This window comes from Phyllobates terribilis, unplaced genomic scaffold (assembly GCF_046119375.1).
Source record: "Phyllobates terribilis strain yellow unplaced genomic scaffold, ASM4611937v1 Scaffold_2__4_contigs__length_985480577, whole genome shotgun sequence".
Classification (NCBI taxonomy): Eukaryota; Metazoa; Chordata; class Amphibia; order Anura; family Dendrobatidae; genus Phyllobates; species Phyllobates terribilis.
Genome location: NW_027362762.1, coordinates 647,274,495 through 647,298,488, shown reverse-complemented (window position 1 = coordinate 647,298,488; position 23,994 = coordinate 647,274,495). Strand labels below are relative to the sequence as shown.

The 23,994-nt window shown below is 44.6% G+C and overlaps 1 protein-coding gene across 1 annotated transcript in view; it reads right to left on the bottom strand.

Annotated features, from left to right (window-relative positions):
* Positions 1 to 23,994, bottom strand: part of GUCA1C (guanylate cyclase activator 1C) — a 353,630-nt gene that overhangs the window by 51,412 nt on the left and 278,224 nt on the right. Inside the window, exon 4 of the mRNA XM_073670676.1 lies at positions 11,293 to 11,380. Coding sequence (XP_073526777.1) covers positions 11,293 to 11,380 — 88 coding nt within the window. The remainder of the gene's footprint in view (positions 1 to 11,292; positions 11,381 to 23,994) is intronic.

Here is a 23,994-nt window from a genome sequence, read left to right as displayed (position 1 = left end):
TGTTTTGTTCACGGATGAGTGCCGTGCAGCGCTCGATGGTCCAGATGGATGGAGTGGAGGATGGCTGGTTGATGGACACCCCACGCAAACACGGCTACAGCGCCAACAAGGAGGAGGTGGAGTAATGTTTTGGGCTGGAATCATGGGGAGAGAGATTGTCGGCCCCTTTAGGATCCCTGAAGGCGCTAAAGATGAACTCCATAATGTATGTGGATTTTCTCAAACAGCACTTCCTGCCATGGTTCAAGAAGAAGAATCGTGTATTTCACAGCAAGATCATTTTTTTTGCATGATAATGCACCATCTCATGCTGCACATAAAACATCTGCATCTCTGGCTGATATGGGCATAAAAGGGGACAAACTTATGGTGTGACCCCCATGCTCCCCTGACCTCTACCCCATTCAGAACCTCTGGAGCATCATCAAAAGGAGTGTCTATGATGGCGGGAGGCAGTTCACATCTAAGCAACAGCTCTGGGAGGGTATTCTGTCCTCATGCAAAACAATTGAAGCAGAAACCATCCAAAACCTGACAAATTCAATGGACGAGAGAGTTCAGAAGCTCCTTTCGAACAAGGGGTCCTATGTGAAAATGTAATATCACCTAGAATAAAGTTTTGAGTTGAAAACTGTTTGATTTCAGTTTCTAATAACCTGCTAATGCTTATAATTTCAAAAATGACCATTTTTTTGGTCTTTATTAAAATGAAAAGGTTGATCGAAAAGTTTGGGGGATCTAAGAGTGTGGCAACCCAGTAGTCATGATTACTTCGAATTCTGACAATATGAGGGTCATGTTGCAGGTAGTGCAGCAAGAAGGCACTTATGTGTCTTGCGCATCTCGGAGCCCCAAAATTATTTTCCGGGCTAGATGCAGCTAAAAATTATTATTAATTTTAAATCTGGTGGAGCTTAGTATAGATGGCCTAATAGGATCAGTGCTGCACACTGCTACAAAGCCCAAATTATTTTCCAGTCAAGATACAGATAAACATGATTAGTAATTTTAAATCTGGTGGAGCTTATTATAGATGGCCTAATAGAATCAGTGCTGCACACTGCTACAAAGCCCAAATTATTTTTCAGCCAAGATACGGATAAACATGATTAGTAATTTGAAAGCTTAAAACGGTTGGTAGGGTGATTTTAACCAATCATCAAGCTTTTACTCTCCCCAGGATGACACAGGGGTAGAAAAGTTGTTTCGGATCCATGATTTGTTCATCTTTATGAACGTGAGTCTGTCTACATTATCAGTGGAGAGCCGCGTGCGCTTATCTGTCAGCACACCACCAGCAGCGCTGAACATACGTTCAGACAGAACGCTGGCTGCGGGGCATGACAAGATCTCCAAGGCGTAAGTGGCTAGCTCCGGCCATTTATCCAGATTGGAAGCCCAAAAAGAGCAAGGGTCCAGTGACACAGTCATGGCTTCAATGTTTTCTTGGAGATACTCCTGTACCATCGTCTCTAGGCGTTGACTATGTGTCAGACTTCTTGTCTCCTGTGGCCTTGCAAAGGATGGGCTAAAAAAGTGGTGAAATGATTCCGCAAAATTGATGTTACCAGCAGATACTGTGGTTCTGTTACGGTTTGAGTGCTGAACACTTGACGGTCCCACGGTTGGCAAGTTGGAACTGTGAGATTCACTACGTGCACCACTGGTGTTTTGTGGAAAAGCACATGTAAGATTCTGCAACAGTCTCTGCTGATACTCCTGCATGCGTGCATCCCTTTCTATGGCAGGAATAATTTCTGCAAATTTACTTTTGTACCGGGGATCTAACAGTGTGGCAACCCAGTAGTCAGGATTATTTCTAATTCTCACAATTCGAGGGTCATGTTGCAGGTAGTGCAGCAAGAAGGCACTCATGTGTGTTGCGCATCCAGGAGCACCAAGTCCCTGTTGTGTTGGTGGCGAGGTAACAATCATGCTTCCTTCCTCTGTCCTCTCCCCCCAACCTCGCACAACAGAAATGTGATCAAGGTCTCCCTCATCTGATGAGTCTTCCATCAGTTCGTCCTCCACTTCTTCCTGGGCTCCTGCACCTTCCTCACTAGTTTGGCTGCTACCATGCGCCCTGGTAAAACCATCTCCCCCACCCTCACATGCCTGCCGCCTTGGTGCTGCCGACCGTCTGGACCTTGCAGATGTTAGCCCTTCCGCATACAACTCCTCCTCCTCTACTTCCTCCACCTCCTCTTGTGCCACCACCTGACTCCGAATTCTGTTTAACATGTGCTCCAGCATGTAAATCACCGGAATAGTCATGCTGATAATGGCATCGTCAGCACTAAACATCTTCGTCGCCATTTCAAAACTGTGCAGAAGGGTGCATAGGTCCCTGATCTGAGACCACTCCTCCAGCGTGATTTGCCCCACCTCTGGATCTCGTTGGCCCAGGCTATACGTCAGAACGTATTGCACCAGGGCTTGTCGGTGCTGCCACAGTCGCTGCAACATGTGCAGAGTTGAATTCCACCGGGTAGGCACATCGCATTTTAGCCGGTGTAGTGGCAGGCCCAACGACTTCTGTAGAGATGTAAGTCGCTGAGCTGCGGGATGCGAACGGCGGAAGTGAGCACACAGCGACCGTGCCCTCTGCAGAAGGCTATCTAGTCTGGGATAGTGGGCTAAAAATTGCTGGACAACCAGGTTCAACACGTGAGCCATACAAGGCACGTGTGTGACATTGCCCCGGCGAAGGGCCGCACCCAGGTTTGCAGCATTGTCGCACACGGCCTTCCCTGGTTTCAGGTCCAGTGGAGACAACCATTCATGAAATTGGTTCTCCAGAGCTGACCACAACTCCTCAGCTGTGTGACTCACATTTCCCAGACATTTCAAAGTAAAAACCGCCTGATGACGTTGAGCCCTACTGCCAGCATAGTAAGGAGGTGTGCAGGATCCCTTCTGCGCAGTTAGAAAGCTTGTGGCATGACCAGACAGGCTTTGGGTGCAGGTGGAAGACCGAGAGGAGGTTGAGGAGGCAGAAGCAGTGGAGGAACTTTGACATAAAGAGGATTGACGCACAACTCGTGGGGATGGCAAGACTTGGACAGCAGCCCCTTGTCCTGCTGTCACCATAGTTACCCAGTGCCCAGTCAGTGACATGTAACGCCCCTGTCCATGCCTACTCGTCCAAGTGTCTGTGGTGAAATGCACCCTGTCACACACAGAGTTTCTCAAAGAAGCGGTGATGTTGTGTGCGACATGCTGGTGGAGCGCAGGCACACCTTTCTTTAAGAAGTAGTGCCGACTGGGCATCTGGTACTGGGGCACTGCGACGGACATAAGGTCTCGAAAATCCTCTGTGTCCACCAGGCGGAAAGGCAGCATTTCTGTAGCCAAGAGCTTGCAGATGGTGAAATTCAACCTCTTAGCTTTCTCATGGCTAGGAGGAAATGGTCTTTTACTTGTCCACATCTGAGGGACCGAGGGCTGGCTATTGTGCTTAGACGGGGTTGATAAGGGTGTCCCCGGCAAACTGCCGGTCTGTGAGGAAGATGCAGGCGGACATGTTAGGTTGCCTTGATCCAAAGGTGGTGCTATCGATGTCGGACAGCGCTCAACACCAGCTGGTGTTACCACCTCCAAAGAAAATAATGACCTGCCAATCACGCTGGCTGTTGCGGGTAAAGAGGTGGCAGGTCTGCACCCCAAAACAGGTGTGACTGCTGTCCCCCCAGTCCCCAGTCACAGAGGATGAAGAGGCCGCGGATGCACAAGATATGGCAGACGGTGGTTGGCCCGGCCGGCTAGGCCGCATTGTAGCACACTGAGCTTCCCACTGCAACTTATGCTTCATGTCCATGTGCCGGTTCATGCATGAAGTACTCAAACTATGTATTTTTTGGCCTCTACTTAGCTTTTTTCTGACAAATGTTACAGATAACACGAGTTGGGTCATCTTTATCGATCTGAAAAAATGCCCAGGCTATGCAAGGCTTAGCACCCATGCGACCTGAAGAGCCACCACGACTTGTGGTGAGAGGCGGAGTTGTGTTTGAGGATGCAGTTGTTGACGTGCTTCCAGTACTACGTCTCTGTCCAGAAAGGCGCAACCTGACCTCGTCGTCACTAGCATCTTCCTCCACCTCCTCTGCTGACCTCATCTCTTGGCTGACTGTGGGTTGACAGTAAGTGGGATCTCCAACCTCATCATCATCACCCTGTGCGTTATCACACCCGTCGTCCTTAGAGCCAACCTGTTCCTGCCCTGACAAAAAACTAAAGTTGTCGCTCCAATCAGGTATTTGAGTCTCATCATCGTCTTCCTCATTGTCTCCACCAACAGGAGTTACAGTTTGGGAATGAGGGTCTACATTATGGTCAGAACCTTCTGCGTCTGGTCCTGGATCCGACTCATAAAGATTCTGGGCATCAGTGCAGATCATTTCCTCGTCTGGATTCACAGAAGCGCTGGAGTCGACCTCTGATTCCCAGGCTATAGTATGAGTAAACAGCTCTGCAGACTCAACCATCTGTTCTACCTCATACTCAGACGGGCAGCTGGAGATTTGGGAGCTGTGAGGAAGCAAGTGCGATTGGGGTGACACCTTTGAGGACTGGAGTATTTGTGATGTTGAAGTTGATGTGGAGGAGAGCCCACTTAAAGGAGCACTTGATATCCGTTGAAGCACCTGCTGTTTTTGTGCCTCATCTGGAATTTGTAGCGATTGGCGTGGCCGTAAGAAAGGGATCTTATCACATTGTCCGCTAAAAGAAGTAGACATTTTAGTTTGGCTGGAAGATGGTCTTTCTTCTGCAGATGTTACTGTTGCTTTAACACCTACCCCACGGACACAACCTTTTTTCCCCTTCCCAACACGCCTATTCCCCTTTCCACCAGCAGCAGGCCTTTTTCCACTCATTTTGGTGGTTAACTAATTCACAACTCTGGAGTTGTTTGCACAAAAAAACAATGGATGCGAACCGAGCAGAGCTGAGTGGCCAAACTGTGGTATTAGGCCAAAACTATTGGCTGGGTTAGATGCAGAAAAAAATTATATTCAATTTGCAACCTGATGGAGGTCAGTATAGATGGACTAATAGAACAAGTCCCACACACAGCTAGAAGCCCAAATATTTTTTCAGAGGTAGATGCAGAAAAAAATTGTATTCAGTTTGCAACCTGATGGAGGTCAGTATAGATGGACTAATAGAACAAGTCCTACACACAGCTAGAAGCCCAAATATTTTTTCAGAGGTAGATGCAGAAAAAAAATATATTCAGTTTGCAACCTGATGGAGGTCAGTATAGATGGACTAATAGAGAAAGTCCCACACACTGCTAGAAGGCCGAATATTTTTTCAGAGCTAGATGCAGACAAAAAATTATTTTTAATTTGCAACCTGATGGAGGTCAGTATAGATGGACTAATAGAGAAAGTCCCACACACTGCTAGAAGGCCAAATATTTTTTCAGAGCTAGATGCAGATATAAATTATTTTTAATTTGCAACCTGATGGAGGTCAGTATAGATGGACTAATAGAGAAAGTCCCACACACTGCTAGAAGGCCAAATATTTTTTCAGAGCTAGATGCAGAAAAAAATTATATTCAGTTTGCAACCTGATGGAGGTCAGTATAGATGGACTAATAGAACAAGTCCCACACACAGCTAGAAGCCCAAATATTTTTTCAGAGGTAGATGCAGATAAAAATTATTTTTAATTTGCAACCTGATGGAGGTCAGTATAGATGGACTAATAGAGAAAGTCCCACACACTGCTAGAAGGCCAAATATTTTTTCAGAGCTAGATGCAGACAAAAAATTATTTTGAATTAGCAGCGTGATGGAGGTCAGTATAGATGGACTAATAGAACAAGTCCCACACACTGCTAGAAGCCCAAATATTTTTTCAGAGCTAGATGCAGAAAAAAATTAGATTCAATTTGCAACCTGATGGAGGTCAGTATAGATGGACTAATAGAATGATGCTATGCCCAAAAGATTTTACTTCACTAGGTGCAGTAAAAAAATTGGTATTCTATACACAGGTGGTATATCTTGCAACACAGATAGGCTACTCCGCTGACTAACACACTCTGCAATAGGCCAAAAAGGATTAGCTTTGCTAGATTCAGCCAAATGCTGTGAAAAAAACTTGCACAGCACTGGCACAGACCTGCCTGGCAAAAACTGATAGGAACTGATGTAACCTAGTCCTGAAAAGGACTGCAATTACAATTAGTCTTTACTCCCATAATCTATCTATTTAAGAGCACAGACCTGCCTGATAAAAGTCGTAGGAAATGCTGTAACCTAGTCCTTAAAAGGACTGCAATCACAACTATTCCCTACTCCCAAGCTATCTGTAGATTTGTGCGAAAATTGGCTTGAAATTAACAAGGTATAGCGCACACAGCAACAGCGGTGCCGTCTAACACGCAGCTGCAGCAGTGAGAAAATGGTGGCGACGGGGAAAATGGCTTGGTCTTATAGGGCAAGGACATGTGACATACACTGCCAATGACACATGCCCTTGCGTGTGTGAAAAAAAGCACTTCGCTCCGTGTGTGCGCTGCTGATAGGCTGACAGATTGCACCTCCCCACTGTAAATGCGGGAAAGAGAAAAAAAAAATGGAGATCTTCGTTATTCCTGCAGAGATCCATCCCCTGCCCCTCCCCCCACCCCGCTGTACACTCAAACTGCGTATTAACATTAATTTTCATCATTACTGAGAAAAAATCCAGTTATGATTTTGGTGCACGAACAGTTATCGAACATAACCTCGAACAGCCGAATTTTTCTCAAATCGTTCGTGTTAGACGAAGGGCTCGAACACCACCCAAAACAGCTCGAATTTGAGATTGGCAAACAGTTCGAGTCGAACAACGCTCATCTCTAGAAATAAGTATTTGATACACTGCCGATTTTGCAAGTTTTTCCACCTACAAAGAATGGAGAGGTCTGTAATTTTTTATTGTAGGTACACTTCAACTGTGAGAGACAGTATCATAAAAAAAAACGACAAATCACATTGTATGATTTTTACATAATTAATTTGCATTTTATTGCATTCTATTGCATGAAATAATTATTTGATACAATAGAAAAACAGAACTTAATATTTGGTATTGAAACCTTTATTTGCAATTACAGAGGTCAGACGTTTCTTGTAGTTCTTGACCAAGTTTGCACACACTGCAGTAGGAATTTTGGCCCACTCCTCCATACAGATCTTCTCCAGATCTCTCAGGTTTCAGGGCTGTTGCTCGGCAACATTGAGTTTCTTCCAAATATTTTCTGCTGGGTTCAAGTCTAGACTGGCTAGGCCACACCAGGTCTTTGAAATGCTTCTTGCGGAGCCACTCCTTAGTTGCCCTGGCTGTGTGTTTTGGGTCATTTTCATGCTGTAAGACCCAGCCATGACCCATCTTCAATGCTCTTACTGAGGAAAGGAGGTTGTTGGCCAAAATCTTGCAATACATGCCCCATCCATCCTCCCTTCAATATGGTGCAGTCTTCCTGTTCCCTTTGTAGAAACACCCCCCCCATAGTATGATGTTTCCCCCACCATGCTTCATGGTTGGGACAGTGTTCTTGGGGTTGTACTCATGCTTCTTCTTTCTCCAAACACGGGAAGTGGAGTTAATACCAAAAAGTTCTATTTTGGTCTCATCTGACCATATGACCTTCTCCCATGCCTCCTCTGGATCATCCAGATGGTCATTAGTGAACTTCTAACGGGACAACCAACAGAAGATTAGACCCCTAAAATATAACTTTTATTCGAATATGCTAAAAAGGACTCAGTAGTCACCATAACAACAAACACAAAAACAAGACAAAATGCCAGGGAACAGGGATAAGTCACACATCAGTCAGGAAGGATTACGGGCTCTATCTGTCCCTATTTTGTCCCTAAATTCTCTCCCTTCCTGACAGCGGAGGTTGGCACCCTAATTTTTGCTCCGTGGCGCCCCCGCTCAACGTCGGTGTCCCTAATATCCCTGGTAAATCTCTATCTTTATATTTAAAAAACCACAATCGTGAATAAAAGATAGAGAAAAGTGAACGTACAGATTAAGAAGCCGACAATTCATCATAGATATGCATTTAAGGAGACCCAAGTCTATATATTGCGACAATAATAATAGCCCTGGGAATTTTTTAGAAGGTAAAATTTGTCTCAAGATAGCTGGTTTATTACATTCATACACAAGCCAGCATATACTAAATAACCAAAGCTAATAAAGCAGGTTCTGTTATATATGAGACTAATCCCCAGAAGTAATGCCCACAGACCGGTATCACATGTGCATCCTGCTCTATGTCGTTCTAAATTGTCAGAGCCAGAATGTGATAGAGACTGTAACACATACAAGCAAAACAAATGACCAATTCTAAATGCATTATAACAATCTCAATATCATTTAGTAAGGAATAGCATTTATCATTGGTAATGCATTATGTCACATCTCATAGATATCAAAGAAATAACACAAATCATTAGTGATTCCTAATATCCTATGTCAGAAAATACAGGGATTTAGCACTTATCATAGATAGTCCCTTATACACCTTAATAAAATCCTTGAGGGGTATAGTTTCCAAAATGGGGACACTTGTGGGGGAGCTCCACTGTTTAGGCACATCACGGGCTCTCCAAACGCGACATGGTGTCCGCTAACAAATTGAATGGAAAATCGGCTCAAATTGTTAGCGGACGCCATGTTGCGTTTGGAGAGCCCCTGTGTGCCCAAACATTGGAGCTCCCCCACAAGTGACCCCATTTTGGAAACTAGACCCCCCAAGGCACCTATCTAGATGCATAGTGAGCAGTTGGAACCCCCAGGTGCTTCACAAATTGATTCGTAACAATGAAAAAGTGTTTTTTTTTTTCACTTTTTCATTTTTACGAATCAATTTGTGAAGCACCTGGGGGTTGCAACTGCTCACTATGCATCTAGATAGGTGCCTTGGGGGGTCTAGTTTCCAAAATGGGGTCACTTGTGGGGTAGCTCCAATGTTTGGGCACACAGGGGCTCTCTAAACGCAACATGGTGTCCGCTAATTATTCAAGCAAATTTTACAATCAAAAAGTCAAATGGCGCTCCTTCCCTTCCGAGCCCTACAGTGCGCCCAAACAGTGTTTTTTCCCCAAATATTGGGTATCTGCGTGCCCAGGGGAAATTGCACAACAAATTTTGCGGTCCATTTTTTCTTGTTACCCCTGTGAAAATAAAAAAAATTGGGTCTAAAGTAACATTTTTGTGAAAAAAGTTAAATGTTCATTTTTTTCTTCCACATTCAAAAAATTCCTATGAAGCACCTGAAGGGTTAATAAAGTTCTTGAATGTGGTTTTGAGCACATTGAGGGGTGCAGTTTTTAGAATGGTGTCACTTTTGGGTATTTTCTGTCATAAAGACCTCTCAAAGTGACTTCAAATGTGATGTGGTCCCTAAAAAAATGATTTTGTAAATTTTGTTGGAAAAATGAGAAATCGCTGGTCAACTTTTAACCCTTATAGCTCCCTAACAAAAAAAAATTTTGGTTCCAAAATTGTGCTGATGTAAAGTAGACATGTGGGAAATGTTATTTATTAACTCTTTTGTGTGACATATCGCTCTGATTTCAGGGCTTAAAAATTCAAATTTTGAAAATTGCAAAATTTTCAAAATTTTTGCCAAATTTCCATTTTTTTCACAAATAAACACAAGTGATATCGAAGAAATTTTTCCACAATCATGAAGTACAGTATGTCACGAAAAAACAATCTCAGAATCAGGGGGATCCGTTGAAGCGTTCCAGAGTAATTACCTCATAAAGTGACAGTGGTCAGAATTGTAAAAATTGGCCCGGTCATTAACGTGCAAACCACCCGCGGGGCTTAAGGGGTTAAAGGGAATCTGTCACCCCCCCTGGGCGATATCAGACCTCTACTATGGGCATACAGGTGACAGAAAAGTAAATCTATACATACCTGTATGGCCCATAGCAGAGGTCTGATTGCAGAGAAATCTGGTTTTATAAAGACGCCAAGCAAATCCCTCTTATCTGCTTACTGTTCCTCTAAATTGCTGCCTCTGTGCTAAATTACCATATTCCCCCCTCCCCTGCACGTCGCAGGGCCCTGTGATGTGCCCTGCTCTGCCTCCCCTCCCGCGCATGCGCAAAGCGCCGCTCCCATGGAGCGTGCTTTGTTTCCCTCCGGCCCCGTTTGACTGCGTACTGCCAGTGGAGCGGAAGTCTCAGTGACTCACCGTCGCTTGCGCAATACAAGGCTGCGGCGCAGTATGTTGTCAAACAGGGCCGGAGGCATGCTTTGCTCATGCGCGGGAGGGGAGGCAGAGCAGGGCACGTCACAGGGCCCTGTGACGTACAGGGGAGGGGGGAAATATGGTAATTTAGCGATTTAGGGGAATAATAAGCAGACAGGAGGAGTTTGCTTGGCTTCCCCTGGATGCCAAGCCTCTGAAAAACAGACTTTATAAAACCAGATTTCTCTTCAATCTATGTATAGATTTACTTTTCTATCACCTGTATGCCCATAGTGGAGGTCTGATATCGCCCAGGGGGGTGACAGATTCCCTTTAAGCTGGTTTCACACTGATGCATAATGAGTGCATTTTAGCATAACAAAAACATACAACTTTGCAAAACATTCATTCCTCTAGTGGTTCTGCTGATCTAAAGTTAGTGTAGTTCATAGAATCATAGAATCATAGAATCATAGAATGGTAGAGTTGGAAGGGACCTCCTGGGTCATCTGGTCCAACCCCCTGCTCAAAGCATATAACATGTTTCTTGTCTTCTCATGTGAGATAGAAATAATTGTGTAGTGGCTGCCATTAAACCTAAGGAAGGCCTAGTTTAGGTGTACTAACTAGTGATAAGCGAGTCGGCAATTTGCTCTAATCTGTTCACAAAATTCAATGTGAATCATATGTTTCTTATAATTTTTGATTAAACTCCAGAGCTTAATAAAATTGGAGTGAAAATAAATTACCTTGCTGTTCATATTTTTCATATATTCCCTGTGTTCGTTTCTACATGCATCAAAGATGATGGAAGAGCCGCAGAGCACAAGTGGAGCACTGACGGTAGCAGTGAGACAGTGGAGAAGAGAGACATTTTTTTTACGACTGTTTACAATTCAGCAAAATGGCAGTTTGATGCCATTTCACTGAAATCGCACAAAACAAATTGCAAAAAAAAAAATAGTTTTCAGGCGAATCCAAATTATTTGTAAAATTTGAGGTGAAATCAATTTGCTTCAAAACAGAGATTCACACATCTGTTCTATGAACACTTCCAAACGAGAAAGCAAACATACCATCTCCATTGACATCAATTTTTTCGAACAACATTGATGTGAATTCCTCAGGACTTAGTCCCTGGTGACCATTTATAGATTGAACTGCCTAAAAAAAAATAGCATATTAAACTTTAGTACCATGATATTCTTTATGGAAAAATATGGATAATATACTTTTATTATAGAGAGTGTGCTATATTATGAATAAAATAAAAGATGCTTTGGTGACATATTCATTACCTTTTAATAATGTTTACTAACTAGTATTACAATATTTGCAGTGTGAATATTATATTGGCAGAAAATAACTCTTGTCAAAAGTCCTGTGTTTTATAGAACATTCCTGTGAAAGAGTAAAGGGTGAATGGTAATTATAAATATTTGCTTACTTACAATTCAATGGCACAAACAAGATTATAATGGGATCATGGATTTGCTTAACTTACAGGGTGCGTATCTCCAGAAGCAAGAGCTGGGCACAATGTATGGGCACTGCAATGTACTGGGCACTATAATGTACGGGAACTACAATGGCAGATTTGCAATTTTGACTCGGCAACATCCATTGCTGCTTGTTTAGAAAAACAACCATGGAGTCAAAATCGTCACTACACCTGTAGATAAATTCCCATATCCCCTGTATTTCCTAATTTGGGTCACTTGAAAGGGAATTCTGCTCTTCTGTCACTTAGAGGCTCTGTATAAGGAGTCCGCAAACTATTCTATGAAAATTTGTTCTCCAAGAGTCAAATAGCACTCCTTCCCTCCTGAGTCTTGCCGTGTGGCTCAGCAGTAGTATACAGCCACATATGGGGTATTGTCACGTTCAGCAGAAATTGTATGACAAATTTTGGTGCCATTTTTACCCATTTTCCCTTGTGAAAATGTAAAATCTGGAGCTGAAACAAAATTTTTGTGATAAAAATGCAATTTTTTGTTTCTTCACGGCCCAATGGTATAAAATTCTGTGGCACACCTGTGGCGTAAATATGATCACTGTACCCTTAGATAATATGGCACTCCTTCCCTTCTCAGCTTTGCACTATGTCCCGATTAATTGTAGGGTATTGGTGCACTCAGGAGAATTCGCAAACCAAACTTTGTGGTCCATTTTTCCTATTAGCTCTTATAAAAAATGAAAAACTAGGGTCTAAAAGAACATTTTAATGGTAAAAATGTAATTATTTTTTCTTCACCACCCAATGGTATAACATTCTGTGAGACACATGTGGTGTAGTTAATAAAATTGGGTCACTTATGGGGGTTTCTGCTCTTCTGGCACTTTTGAGGCTTTGCCAATGTAACATGGAACCCTCAAACCATTCCAGCAAAATCTGCACTCCAATATGGTGTTCCTTCCCTTTTGAGCTATGAAGTGTGCCTCAAAAGTAGTTTTTGACCACATATAAGATATTGGAGTACTCAGGAGAAAATGTGTAACAAATTGTACTGTTCATTTTCTCTTACTACCTCTTTTAAAAATTAAAAATGTTGGATCAAAGCAACATTTTAGTGGAAAAAATTGGTAATTAATTCATTAACTCAGCCCAATGTTATACCATTCTGTGAATCGCCTGAGGGTTAAAAATGCACACTACATCCCTGGATGAATTCCTCGAGAGGTATAGTTTCTAAAATCGGGTGACTTGTGGGGGTTTCTGTTGTTTTGGCATGTCAGGGGCTTTTCAAATATGACATGGCGTCTGCAATCTATACCAGCCAAAATGGCACTCCAAAATTCAAATTTCTCTCCTTCCCTTCCAAGCCCTGCCGTGTGTCCAAACAGTAGTTTTTTCCCATCATCGTACTTAGGATAAATTGCACAACATATTTTGAGTTCCATTTTCTCCTGTTACCCTTGTGAAAATGAAAAATTTGGGGCAAAAGCTACATTCTTTGTTTGAAAAATTAACATTTTCATTTTTTTACTTCCATATTACTTTAATTTCTGTGAAGCATCCAAAGGTTAATATATTTCTTGAATGTGGTATTGAGCAATTTGAGGGGTGCATTTTTTAAAATTGTGTCCCTTTTGGGTATTTTCTGTCACATAGGCTCCTCAAAATCACTTCAAATGTGATGTGATCCCCAAAAAAATAGGTTTTGTAAATTTTGTTGGAAAATGAAAAATTGCTGATAAAATTTTTAACCCTTCTAACTTCTAAAATGTTTAAAAAATAATGCTGATGTAAAGAAGACATGTGGTAAATGTTATTTATGAATTATTTTAGTGGTATAACTATCTAGTTTAAGGGCATAAAAATTCAAAGTTGAAGAATTGCGAATTTTTCAAAATTTTCACCAAATTTCCAATTTTTATCAATTAAATAAACTCAAATCATATCAACCTAAATTTACCACTAACATGAAGTACAATTAAAAAATTATCTCAGAATCACTGGGATATGTTGAAGCAGGACACTGGTCAGGTTTGAACAATTTGGCCTCGTCAGGAAGGTGAAAACAGGCTTCGGCGGTAAGGGGTTAAATTGCTAGGTATGCATCATGTAAAAAAAAATGATACCAATAAGAATAATTTCACCATCAATGGCACCCCTAATCTACACAAATCTATTGAGAAACAAACTGAAATCATTTAAGGGGAAAATAAAAATAACAAAACTAAACTAATATGGTTACATAAGTGTGAATACCTCTTACAATTGAGGATGTGGTTATGCCCACAAGTAGCCAATCACATTTAGTCTCATGTTAAATAATAGTCAGTACACAGCTGCCACCATTTAAACTGATTCTGATTAATTCCATGTCATGTTTAGCTGTTCTTGTAGGATTTTCCTGATTTTCTTAGTTGCATTTTACAGCAAAAGCCATGGTCCATAACCATCCATAGTCCATCTTACAACACAGCAAAGGGATCTCATTGTTGAAATTTATCAGTAAGAAGAAGGGTATAAAAATATTCTAAGTAGTGTTGAGCGAACATGCTCGACACTGCTCGGTACTCGCCCGAGCATCACGCTACTCGGGATGTTTGGCGAGCACCGAGCATTTCCGGGTTACTCGGGCGGGAGCTCGGATCTCCGCCCTGCATGTTTGGCGCTCTTTACAGAGCCAATGAACATGCAGGGATTGCCAGGCAGTCACTGTAATTCTGCAGCCATGTTGGTTGTGGGCATTACAGTGACTGGCTGGCCGCACAGCGTCACCTCGAGTATTTAAAATGGGGCGCCGCCATCTTGGACACAGTCGCTCCGGATTAGACAGTGTAGGGACAGCGCTGCTGATTTAGGGAGAGATATAAACTACGAAATAGTTAGTGTAGGGTCTGTAAAGGCTGCCAGAACAAACAAACAGTCCTTTTCAGGACTAATATCCATTACAGATACCAGGCAGGCAGGCTGTATAGGAGACACAGTGGTTATACCAGCAAACGCTGCATTACAGTCCTGTGTGCTCCTGTTGCTGAAATTGCTGGACTTAGCACCAGGTGTCGGGGGCCAGGAAAAATCCTTTTTTTTTCATCTAAATCCTCCTTTTTTTTTCCTCCTTCACACTGTACAAATACCCGTCTTATTAACCTTTTGGTGTGTCCCCCCCCCAAAAAAAAGCGTGTCTCTGATTTTTCAGACACAAATATAACTGTTGAAAATAGTCTGGTGTAGGCTAGAGAAACAGAAGTGTTGTTTTGCACTTCCACGGTTCAAACCTCTGTATTATCCATTTTGGGCCATTTGTATCTAAAAAAAAACAGTTTGAGTGTGTCGCTCACTGTTCAGCCGCAAATATCTCTATTTAAAAAAGTGTGGTATACCCCAGTAAACAATAACTGTGGTTTTGCTATCCCACGGTAAAAAATCTCTATTATTCAGCTTTTGGTAGTTTTTTCCATAAAGAAAAACAGTAGTGTCTCCTGACTGTTGTGACACAAAAATATATCTGTTGAAAATAGTCTTGTGTAGGCCCGACATCCCAGTGTGGTTTCGCAGTTCCACGGGTCAAATCGCTGTACTATCCAGTTTTGGGCCTTTGGTATCTAAAAAAAAAGCAGTTTGAGTGTGTCGCTCACTGTTCAGCCGCAAATATCTCTATTTAAAAAAGTGTGGTATACCCCAGTAAACAATAACTGTGGTTTGCCATCCCACGGTAAAAAATCTCTATTATTCAGGTTTTGGTAGTTTTTTCCGTAAAGAAAAACAGTAGTGTCTCCTGACTGTTGTGACACAAAAATATGTCTGTTGAAAATAGTCTTGTGTAGGCCCGACATCCCAGTGTGGTTTCGCAGTTCCACGGGTCAAATCGCTGTACTATCCAGTTTTGGGCCTTTGGTATCTAAAAAAAAAGCAGTTTGAGTGTGTCGCTCACTGTTCAGCCGCAAATATCTCTATTTAAAAAAGTGTGGTATACCCCAATAAACAATAACTGTGGTTTTCCTCTTCCACGGTTCTAATCTACTCTTTATTACCCTTTTCCATTGATAGTGCAAGTGTAAGCTATTTTACTTCATTTACAATGGGCAAGGCGCATGGCAAGGGACGTGGAACTGGACGTTCTGGTGATGGTTCGTGCAGAGGACGGGGCCGTGGCCAAGGTGAAAATGTGCCACAACCAACAGCCACATCTTCTCGCTCCCACTTCTTGACCGAATTACTAGGGAAGCACAGAACAACACCAGTATTGAGAACTGATCAGTGTGAACAGGTTATTAATTGGATAGCAGATAATACTTCCAGTTACCTGGCCACCACCACCTCCGGTCTGTCTTCCACACGGTCAACTCTTAGTAGCCGTGAGTCTCGACCGCACACTCCTCCTCACCCTGATGCTCCTTCCTCCCACCATGCCGAGTGTCGTCAGACAGCAAGTGATCCCACACTTGGACACTCTGAAGAGCTGTTCACTGGTCCATTTCCATATTTGGGCCCCTCGCCTGATACGCTTGAAGTGGTGGAAGAGGAGATCCCATGTTGCGATGCCCAAATATTTGAACAGCCACGGCCACAGGAAGTTGACGTTGGCAATCTGTCACAAGAGGTGGACGATGACGAGACACAATTGCCAGGAAGCGAGCAGGAGGATCGTGGTGCGCAAGTGGAAGAGGAGGAGGTGGTGGATGATCTAGTAACTGACCCAACGTGGAAGGAGGACGTGCAGAGTGAGGCCAGCAGTACACAGGGGGAGGGAGGCAGAGTACCCCAACAGGCAGGAAGAAGCAGTGTGGTGGCCGCAGACAGAAGGCAGGCAACCGTTCCCCGTAACACCAACACAAGGGACGTTGCCAGTACAAGCGGTAGGTCTTCCAGAGTCTGGAATTTTTTTAAAGACTCTGCTGATAACCCCAAAAAGGCCATATGTTCCACCTGCCATGCCAGCATCAGCAGGGGTGACAAAACTACCAGCCTGACCACCACCAGCATGATCAGGCACATGGCAGCAAAGCACCCAACTTTGTGGGGCGAAACCCAGGGTCCACGACCAGTGTCAGCGGGTGTCACCACTGCTTCTTCCACTGTTGTGCGTGCAATAGAACCCCCTGTTGTGTGTGCAAGGCAATCCCCTGTCCATACTGCATGTAAAGATGCCCCCTCCTCTCAGTCTTCACTTGTTATGGCAGTTTCTCAAGAAACAGCATCAACGTCCACGTCCACGTCCCACCGCAGCGTTCAATTGTCCATATCCCAGACCTTTGAACGAAAGCGGAAATTCGCAGCTAACGCCCCACAGGCCACAGTCCTAAATTGGCACATTTCACGACTGCTTGCATTGGAAATGCTGCCTTTTAGGCTGGTGGAGACGGAATCCTTCCACAATCTTATGGCGGTGGCCGTCCCTCGGTACTCGGTCCCCAGCCGACACTATTTTACCCGGTGTGCCATCCCCGCACTACACAAGCATGTGTCCCAAAGCATCTGCCGTGCCCTCAACAATGCAGTTACTGGGAGAGTCCACCTGACAACGGACACGTGGACAAGTGCTTGTGGCCAGGGACGGTACATCTCTCTGATGGCACACTGGGTAAACATAGTGGAAGCCGGGACCCAGTCGGACCTTGAGACGGAACACATCCTCGCCACACCGAGGATTGCGGGCCCTATGTCAGTCAGAGTTGCCCCCACAGTGTACAGCTCCTGCGCATCCTCCTCCTCCTCCTCATGTTCAGCCTCCATCTCAGATATCACCACATCAGTTCCAAGCTGGAAGCATTGCAGTACTGCCTCCGCCAAGCGGCAACAGGCTGTGCTGAAACTCATAAGCTTAGGTGATAAACCTCACACTGCTTGTGAGTTGTGGACAGCTGTGAAAGAGCAGGCAGATCTGTGGCTGAGACCGCTGAACCTACATCCCAGCATGGTCGTGTGTGACAATGGCCGTAACCTGGTGGCGGCTCTGAGGCGAGGTGAGATCACACACGTACCATGCCTGGCTCATGTGCTTAACCTCGTGGTTCAGCGGATTCTTAAATCGTACCCCGAGTTGTCAGATCTGCTCGTGAAAGTACGCCGCCTGTCAGCTCATTTTCGCAAGTCGGTTACAGCTTCCGCCGCCCTTGCTGTGTTGCAGCAGCGTTTGCAGCTTCCGGCACACCGACTGGTGAGTGATGTCCCCACACGTTGGAACTCTACCCTCCACATGTTGCAAAGGATTTGTGAGCAGAAGAGAGCAGTTGTGGAGTACCAGCTGCAACAAGGCCGTCGATATTCAGGTCAGACTCCACACATAAGACCTCAGGAGTGGACCTGGATGTCTGACATATGTACCATCCTGACAAACTTTGAGGAGGCCTCCAAGATGGTGAGTGGCGATGACGCCATCATTAGTGTCAGCATCCCACTTGTCTGTTGTTTGCAACGCTCTCTGCAGAGAATTAAAGAGTAGAGATGAGCGTTGTTCTACTCGAACTGTTCGCCAATCTCAAATTCGAGCTGTTTTGGGCGGTGTTCGAGCCGGTCGGCGAACACGAACAATTTGAGAAAAATTCGGCTGTTCGAGGTTATGTTCGATAACTGTTCGTGCACCAAAATCATAACTGGATTTTTTCTCAGTAATGATGAAAATTAATGTTAATACGCAGTTTGAGTGTACAGCGGGGCGGGGGGAGGGGCAGGGGATGGATCTCTGCAGGAACAATGAAGATCTCCATTTTTTTTTCTCTTTCCCGCATTTGCAGTGGGGAGGTGCAATCTGTCAGCCTATCAGCAGCGCACACACGGAGCGAAGTGCTTTTTTTCACACAAGCAAGGGCATGTGTGATTGGCAGTGTATGTCACATGTCCTTGCCCTATAAGACCAAGCCATTTTCCCCGTCGCCACCATTTTCTCACTGCTGCAGCTGCGTGTTAGACGGCACCGCTGTTGCTGTGTGCGCTATACCTTGTTAATTTCAAGCCAATTTTCGCACAAATATACAGATAGCTTGGGAGTAGGGAATAGTTGTGATTGCAGTCCTTTTAAGGACTAGGTTACAGCATTTCCTACGACTTTTATCAGGCAGGTCTGTGCTCTTAAATAGATAGATTGTGGGAGTAAAGACTAATTGTAATTGGAGTCCTTTTCAGGACTAGGTTACATCAGTTCCTATCAGTTTTTGCCAGGCAGGTCTGTGCCAGTGCTGTGCAAGTTTTTTTCACAGCATTTGGCTGAATCTAGCAAAGCTAATCCTTTTTGGCCTATTGCAGAGTGTGTTAGTCAGTGGAGTAGCCTATCTGTGTTGCAAGATATACCACCTGTGTATAGAATACCAATTTTTTTACTGCACCTAGTGAAGTAAAATCTTTTGGGCATAGCATCATTCTATTAGTCCATCTATACTGACCTCCATCAGGTTGCAAACTGAATATAATTTTTTTCTGCATCTAGCTCTGAAAAAATATTTGGGCTTCTAGCAGTGTGTGGGACTTGGTCTATTAGTCCATCTATACTGACCTCCATCAGGTTGCAAATTAAAAATAATTGTTTTCTTCATTTAGCTCTGAAAAAATATTTGGGCTTCTAGCAGTGTGTGGGACTTGTTCTATTAGTCCTTCTATACTGACGTCCAGCAGGTTGCAAATTGAATATAATTTTTTTCTGCATCTAGCTCTGAAAAAATATTTGGGCTTCTAGCGGTGTGTGGGACTTGGTCTATTAGTCCATCTATACTGACCTCCATCAGGTTGCAAATTAAAAATAATTTTTTTCTGCATCTAGCTCTGAAAAAATATTTGGGCTTCTAGCAGTGTGTGGGACTTGGTCTATTAGTCCATCTATACTGACCTCCATCAGGTTGCAAATTAAAAATAATTTTTTTCTGCATCTAGCTCTGAAAAAATATTTGGGCTTCTAGCAGTGTGTGGGACTTGGTCTATTAGTCTATCTATACTGACCTCCATCAGGTTGCAAATTAAAAATAATTTTTTTCTTCATTTAGCTCTGAAAAAATATTTGGGCTTCTAGCAGTGTGTGGGACTTGTTCTATTAGTCCTTCTATACTGACCTCCAGCAGGTTGCAAATTGAATATAATTTTTTTCTGCATCTAGCTCTGAAAAAATATTTGGGCTTCTAGCGGTGTGTGGGACTTGGTCTATTAGTCCATCTATACTGACCTCCATCAGGTTGCAAATTAAAAATAATTTTTTTCTGCATCTAGCTCTGAAAAAATATTTGGGCTTCTAGCGGTGTGTGGGACTTGGTCTATTAGTCCATCTATACTGACCTCCATCAGGTTGCAAATTAAAAATAATTTTTTTCTGCATCTAGCTCTGAAAAAATATTTGGGCTTCTAGCAGTGTGTGGGACTTGGTCTATTAGTCCATCTATACTGACCTCCATCAGGTTGCAAATTGAATAAAAAAATTTTCTGCATCTAGCTCTGAAAAAATATTTGGGCTTCTAGCGGTGTGTGGGACTTGGTCTATTAGTCCATCTATACTGACCTCCATCAGGTTGCAAATTAAAAATAATTTTTTTCTGCATCTAACCCAGCCAATAGTTTTGGCCTAATACCACAGTTTGGCCACTCAGCTCTGCTCGGTTACCATCCATTGTTTTTTTGTGCAAACAACTCCAGAGTTGTGAATTAGTTAACCACCAAAATGAGTGGAAAAAGGCCTGCTGCTGGTGGAAAGGGGAATAGGCATGTTGGGAAGGGGAAAAAAGGTTGTGTCCGTGGGGTAGGTGCAGAAGAAAGACCATCTTCCAGCCAAACTAAAATGTCTACTTCTTTTAGCGGACAATGTGATAAGATCCCTTTCTTACGGCCACGCCAATCGCTACAAATTCCAGATGAGGCACAAAAACAGCAGGTGCTTCAACGGATATCAAGTGCTCCTTTAAGTGGGCTCTCCTCCACATCAACTTCAACATCACAAATACTCCAGTCCTCAAAGGTGTCACCCAAATCGCACTTGCTTCCTCACAGCTCCCAAATCTCCAGCTGCCCGTCTGAGTATGAGGTAGAACAGATGGTTGAGTCTGCAGAGCTGTTTACTCATACTATAGCCTGGGAATCAGAGGTCGACTCCAGCGCTTCTGTGAATCCAGACGAGGAAATGATCTGCACTGATGCCCAGAATCTTTATGAGTCGGATCCAGGACCAGACGCAGAAGGTTCTGACCATAATGTAGACCCTCATTCCCAAACTGTAACTCCTGTTGGTGGAGACAATGAGGAAGACGATGATAAGACTCAAATACCTGATTGGAGCGACAACTTTAGTTTTTTGTCAGGGCAGGAACAGGTTGGCTCTGAGGACGACGGGTGTGATAACGCACAGGGTGATGATGATGAGGTCGGAGATCCCACTTACTGTCAACCCACAGTCAGCCAAGAGATGAGGTCAGCAGAGGAGGTGGAGGAAGATGCTAGTGACGACGACGTCAGGTTGCGCCTTCCTGGACAGAGACGTAGTACTGGAAGCACGTCAACAACTGCATCCTCAAACACAACTCTGCCTCTCACCACAAGTTGTGGTGGCTCTTCAGGTCGCATGGGTGCTAAGCCTTGCATAGCCTGGGCATTTTTTCAGATCGATAAAGATGACCCAACTCGTGTTATCTGTAACATTTGTCAGCAAAAGCTAAGTAGAGGCGAAAAAATACATAGTTTGAGTACTTCATGCATGAACCGGCACATGGACATGAAGCATAAGTTGCAGTGGGAAGCTCAGTGTGCTACAATGCGGTCTAGCCGGCCGGGCCAACCACCGTCTGCCATATCTTGTGCATCCGCGGCCTCTTCATCCTCTGTGACTGGGGGGACAGCAGTCACACCTGTTTTGGGGCGCAGACCTGCCACCTCTTTACCCGCAACAGCCAGCGTGATTGGCAGGTCATCATTTTCTTTGGAGGTGGTAACACCAGCTGGTCTTGAGCGCTGTCCGACATCGATAGCACCACCTTTGGATCAAGGCAACCTAACATGTCCGCCTGCATCTTCCTCACAGACCGGCAGTTTGCCGGGGACACCCTTATCAACCCCGTCTAAGCACAATAGCCAGCCCTCGGTCCCTCAGATGTGGACAAGTAAAAGACCATTTCCTCCTAGCCATGAGAAAGCTAAGAGGTTGAATTTCACCATCTGCAAGCTCTTGGCTACAGAAATGCTGCCTTTCCGCCTGGTGGACACAGAGGATTTTCGAGACCTTATGTCCGTCGCAGTGCCCCAGTACCAGATGCCCAGTCGGCACTACTTCTCAAAGAAAGGTGTGCCTGCGCTCCACCAGCATGTCGCACACAACATCACCGCTTCTTTGAGAAACTCTGTGCGTGACAGGGTGCATTTCACCACAGACACTTGGACGAGTAGGCATGGACAGGGGCGTTACATGTCGCTGACTGGGCACTGGGTAACTATGGTGACAGCAGGACAAGGGGCTGCTGTCCAAGTCTTGCCGTCCCCACGAGTTGTGCGTCAATCCTCTTTATGTCATTTTTCCTCCACTGCTTCTGCCTCCTCAACCTCCTCTCGGTCTTCCACCTGCACCCAAAGCCTGTCTGGTCATGCCACAAGCTTTCTAACTGCGCAGAAGGGATCCTGCACACCTCCTTACTATGCTGGCAGTAGGGCTCAATGTCATCAGGCAGTTTTTACATTGAAATGTCTGGGAAATGTGAGTCACACAGCTGAGGAGTTGTGGTCAGCTCTGGAGAACCAATTTCATGAATGGACCTGAAACCAGGGAAGGCCGTGTGCGACAATGCTGCAAACCTGGGTGCGGCCCTTCGCCGGGGCAATGTCACACACGTGCCTTGTATGGCTCACGTGTTGAACCTGGTTGTCCAGCAATTTTTAGCCCACTATCCCAGACTAGATGGCCTTCTGCAGAGGGCACGGTCGCTGTGAGCTCACTTCCGCCGTTCGCATCCCGCAGCTCAGCGACTTACATCTCTACAGAAGTCGTTGGGCCTGCCACTTCACCGGCTAAAATGCGATGTGCCTACCCGGTGGAATTCAACTCTGCACATGTTGCAGCGACTGTGGCAGCACCGACAAGCCCTGGTGCAATACGTTCTGACGTATAGCCTGGGCCAACGAGATTCAGAGGTGGGGCAAATCACGCTGGAGGAGTGGTCTCAGATCAGGGACCTATGCACCCTTCTGCACAGTTTTGAAATGGCGACGAAGATGTTTAGTGCTGACGATGCCATTATCAGCATGACTATTCCGGTGATTTACATGCTGGAGCACATGTTAAACAGAATTCGGAGTCAGGTGGTGGCACAAGAGGAGGTGAAGGAAGTAGAGGAGGAGGAGTTGTATGCGGAAGGGCTAACATCTGCAAGGTCCAGACGGTCGGCAGCACCAGGGCGGCAGGCATGTGAGGGTGGGGGAGATGATTTTACCAGGGCGCATGGTAGCAGCCAAACTAGTGAGGAAGGTGCAGGAGCCCAGGAAGAAGTGGAGGACGAACTGATGGAAGACTCATCAGATGAGGGAGACCTTGATCACATTTCTGTTGTGCGAGGTTCGGGGGAGAGGACAGAGGAAGGAAGCATGATTGTTACCTCGCCACCAACACAACAGGGACTTGGTGCTCCTGGATGCGCAACACACATGAGTGCCTTCTTGCTGCACTACCTGCAACATGACCCTCGAATTGTGAGAATTAGAAATAATCCTGACTACTGGGTTGCCACACTGTTAGATCCCCGGTACAAAAGTAAATTTGCAGAAATTATTCCTGCCATAGAAAGGGATGCACGCATGCAGGAGTATCAGCAGAGACTGTTGCAGAATCTTACATGTGCTTTTCCACAAAATACCAGTGGTGAACGTAGTGAATCTCGCAGTTCCAACTTGCCAACCGTGGGACCGTCAAGTGTTCAGCACTCAAACCGTAACAGAACCACAGTATCTGCTGGTAACATCAATTTTGCGGAATCATTTCACCACTTTTTTAGCCCATCCTTTGCAAGGCCACAGGAGACAAGAAGTCTGACACATAGTCAACGCCTAGAGACGATGGTACAGGAGTATCTCCAAGTAAACATTGAATCCACGACTGTGTCACTGGACCCTTGCTCTTTTTGGGCTTCCAATCTGGATAAATGGCCGGAGCTAGCCACTTACGCCTTGGAGATCTTGTCATGCCCCGCAGCCAGCGTTCTGTCTGAACGTGTGTTCAGCGCTGCTGGTGGTGTGCTGACAGATAAGCGCACGCGGCTCTCCACTGATAATGTAGACAGACTCACGTTCATAAAGATGAACAAATCATGGATCCGAAACGACTTTTCTACCCCTGTGTCATCCTGGGGAGAGTAAAAGCTTGATGATTGGTTAA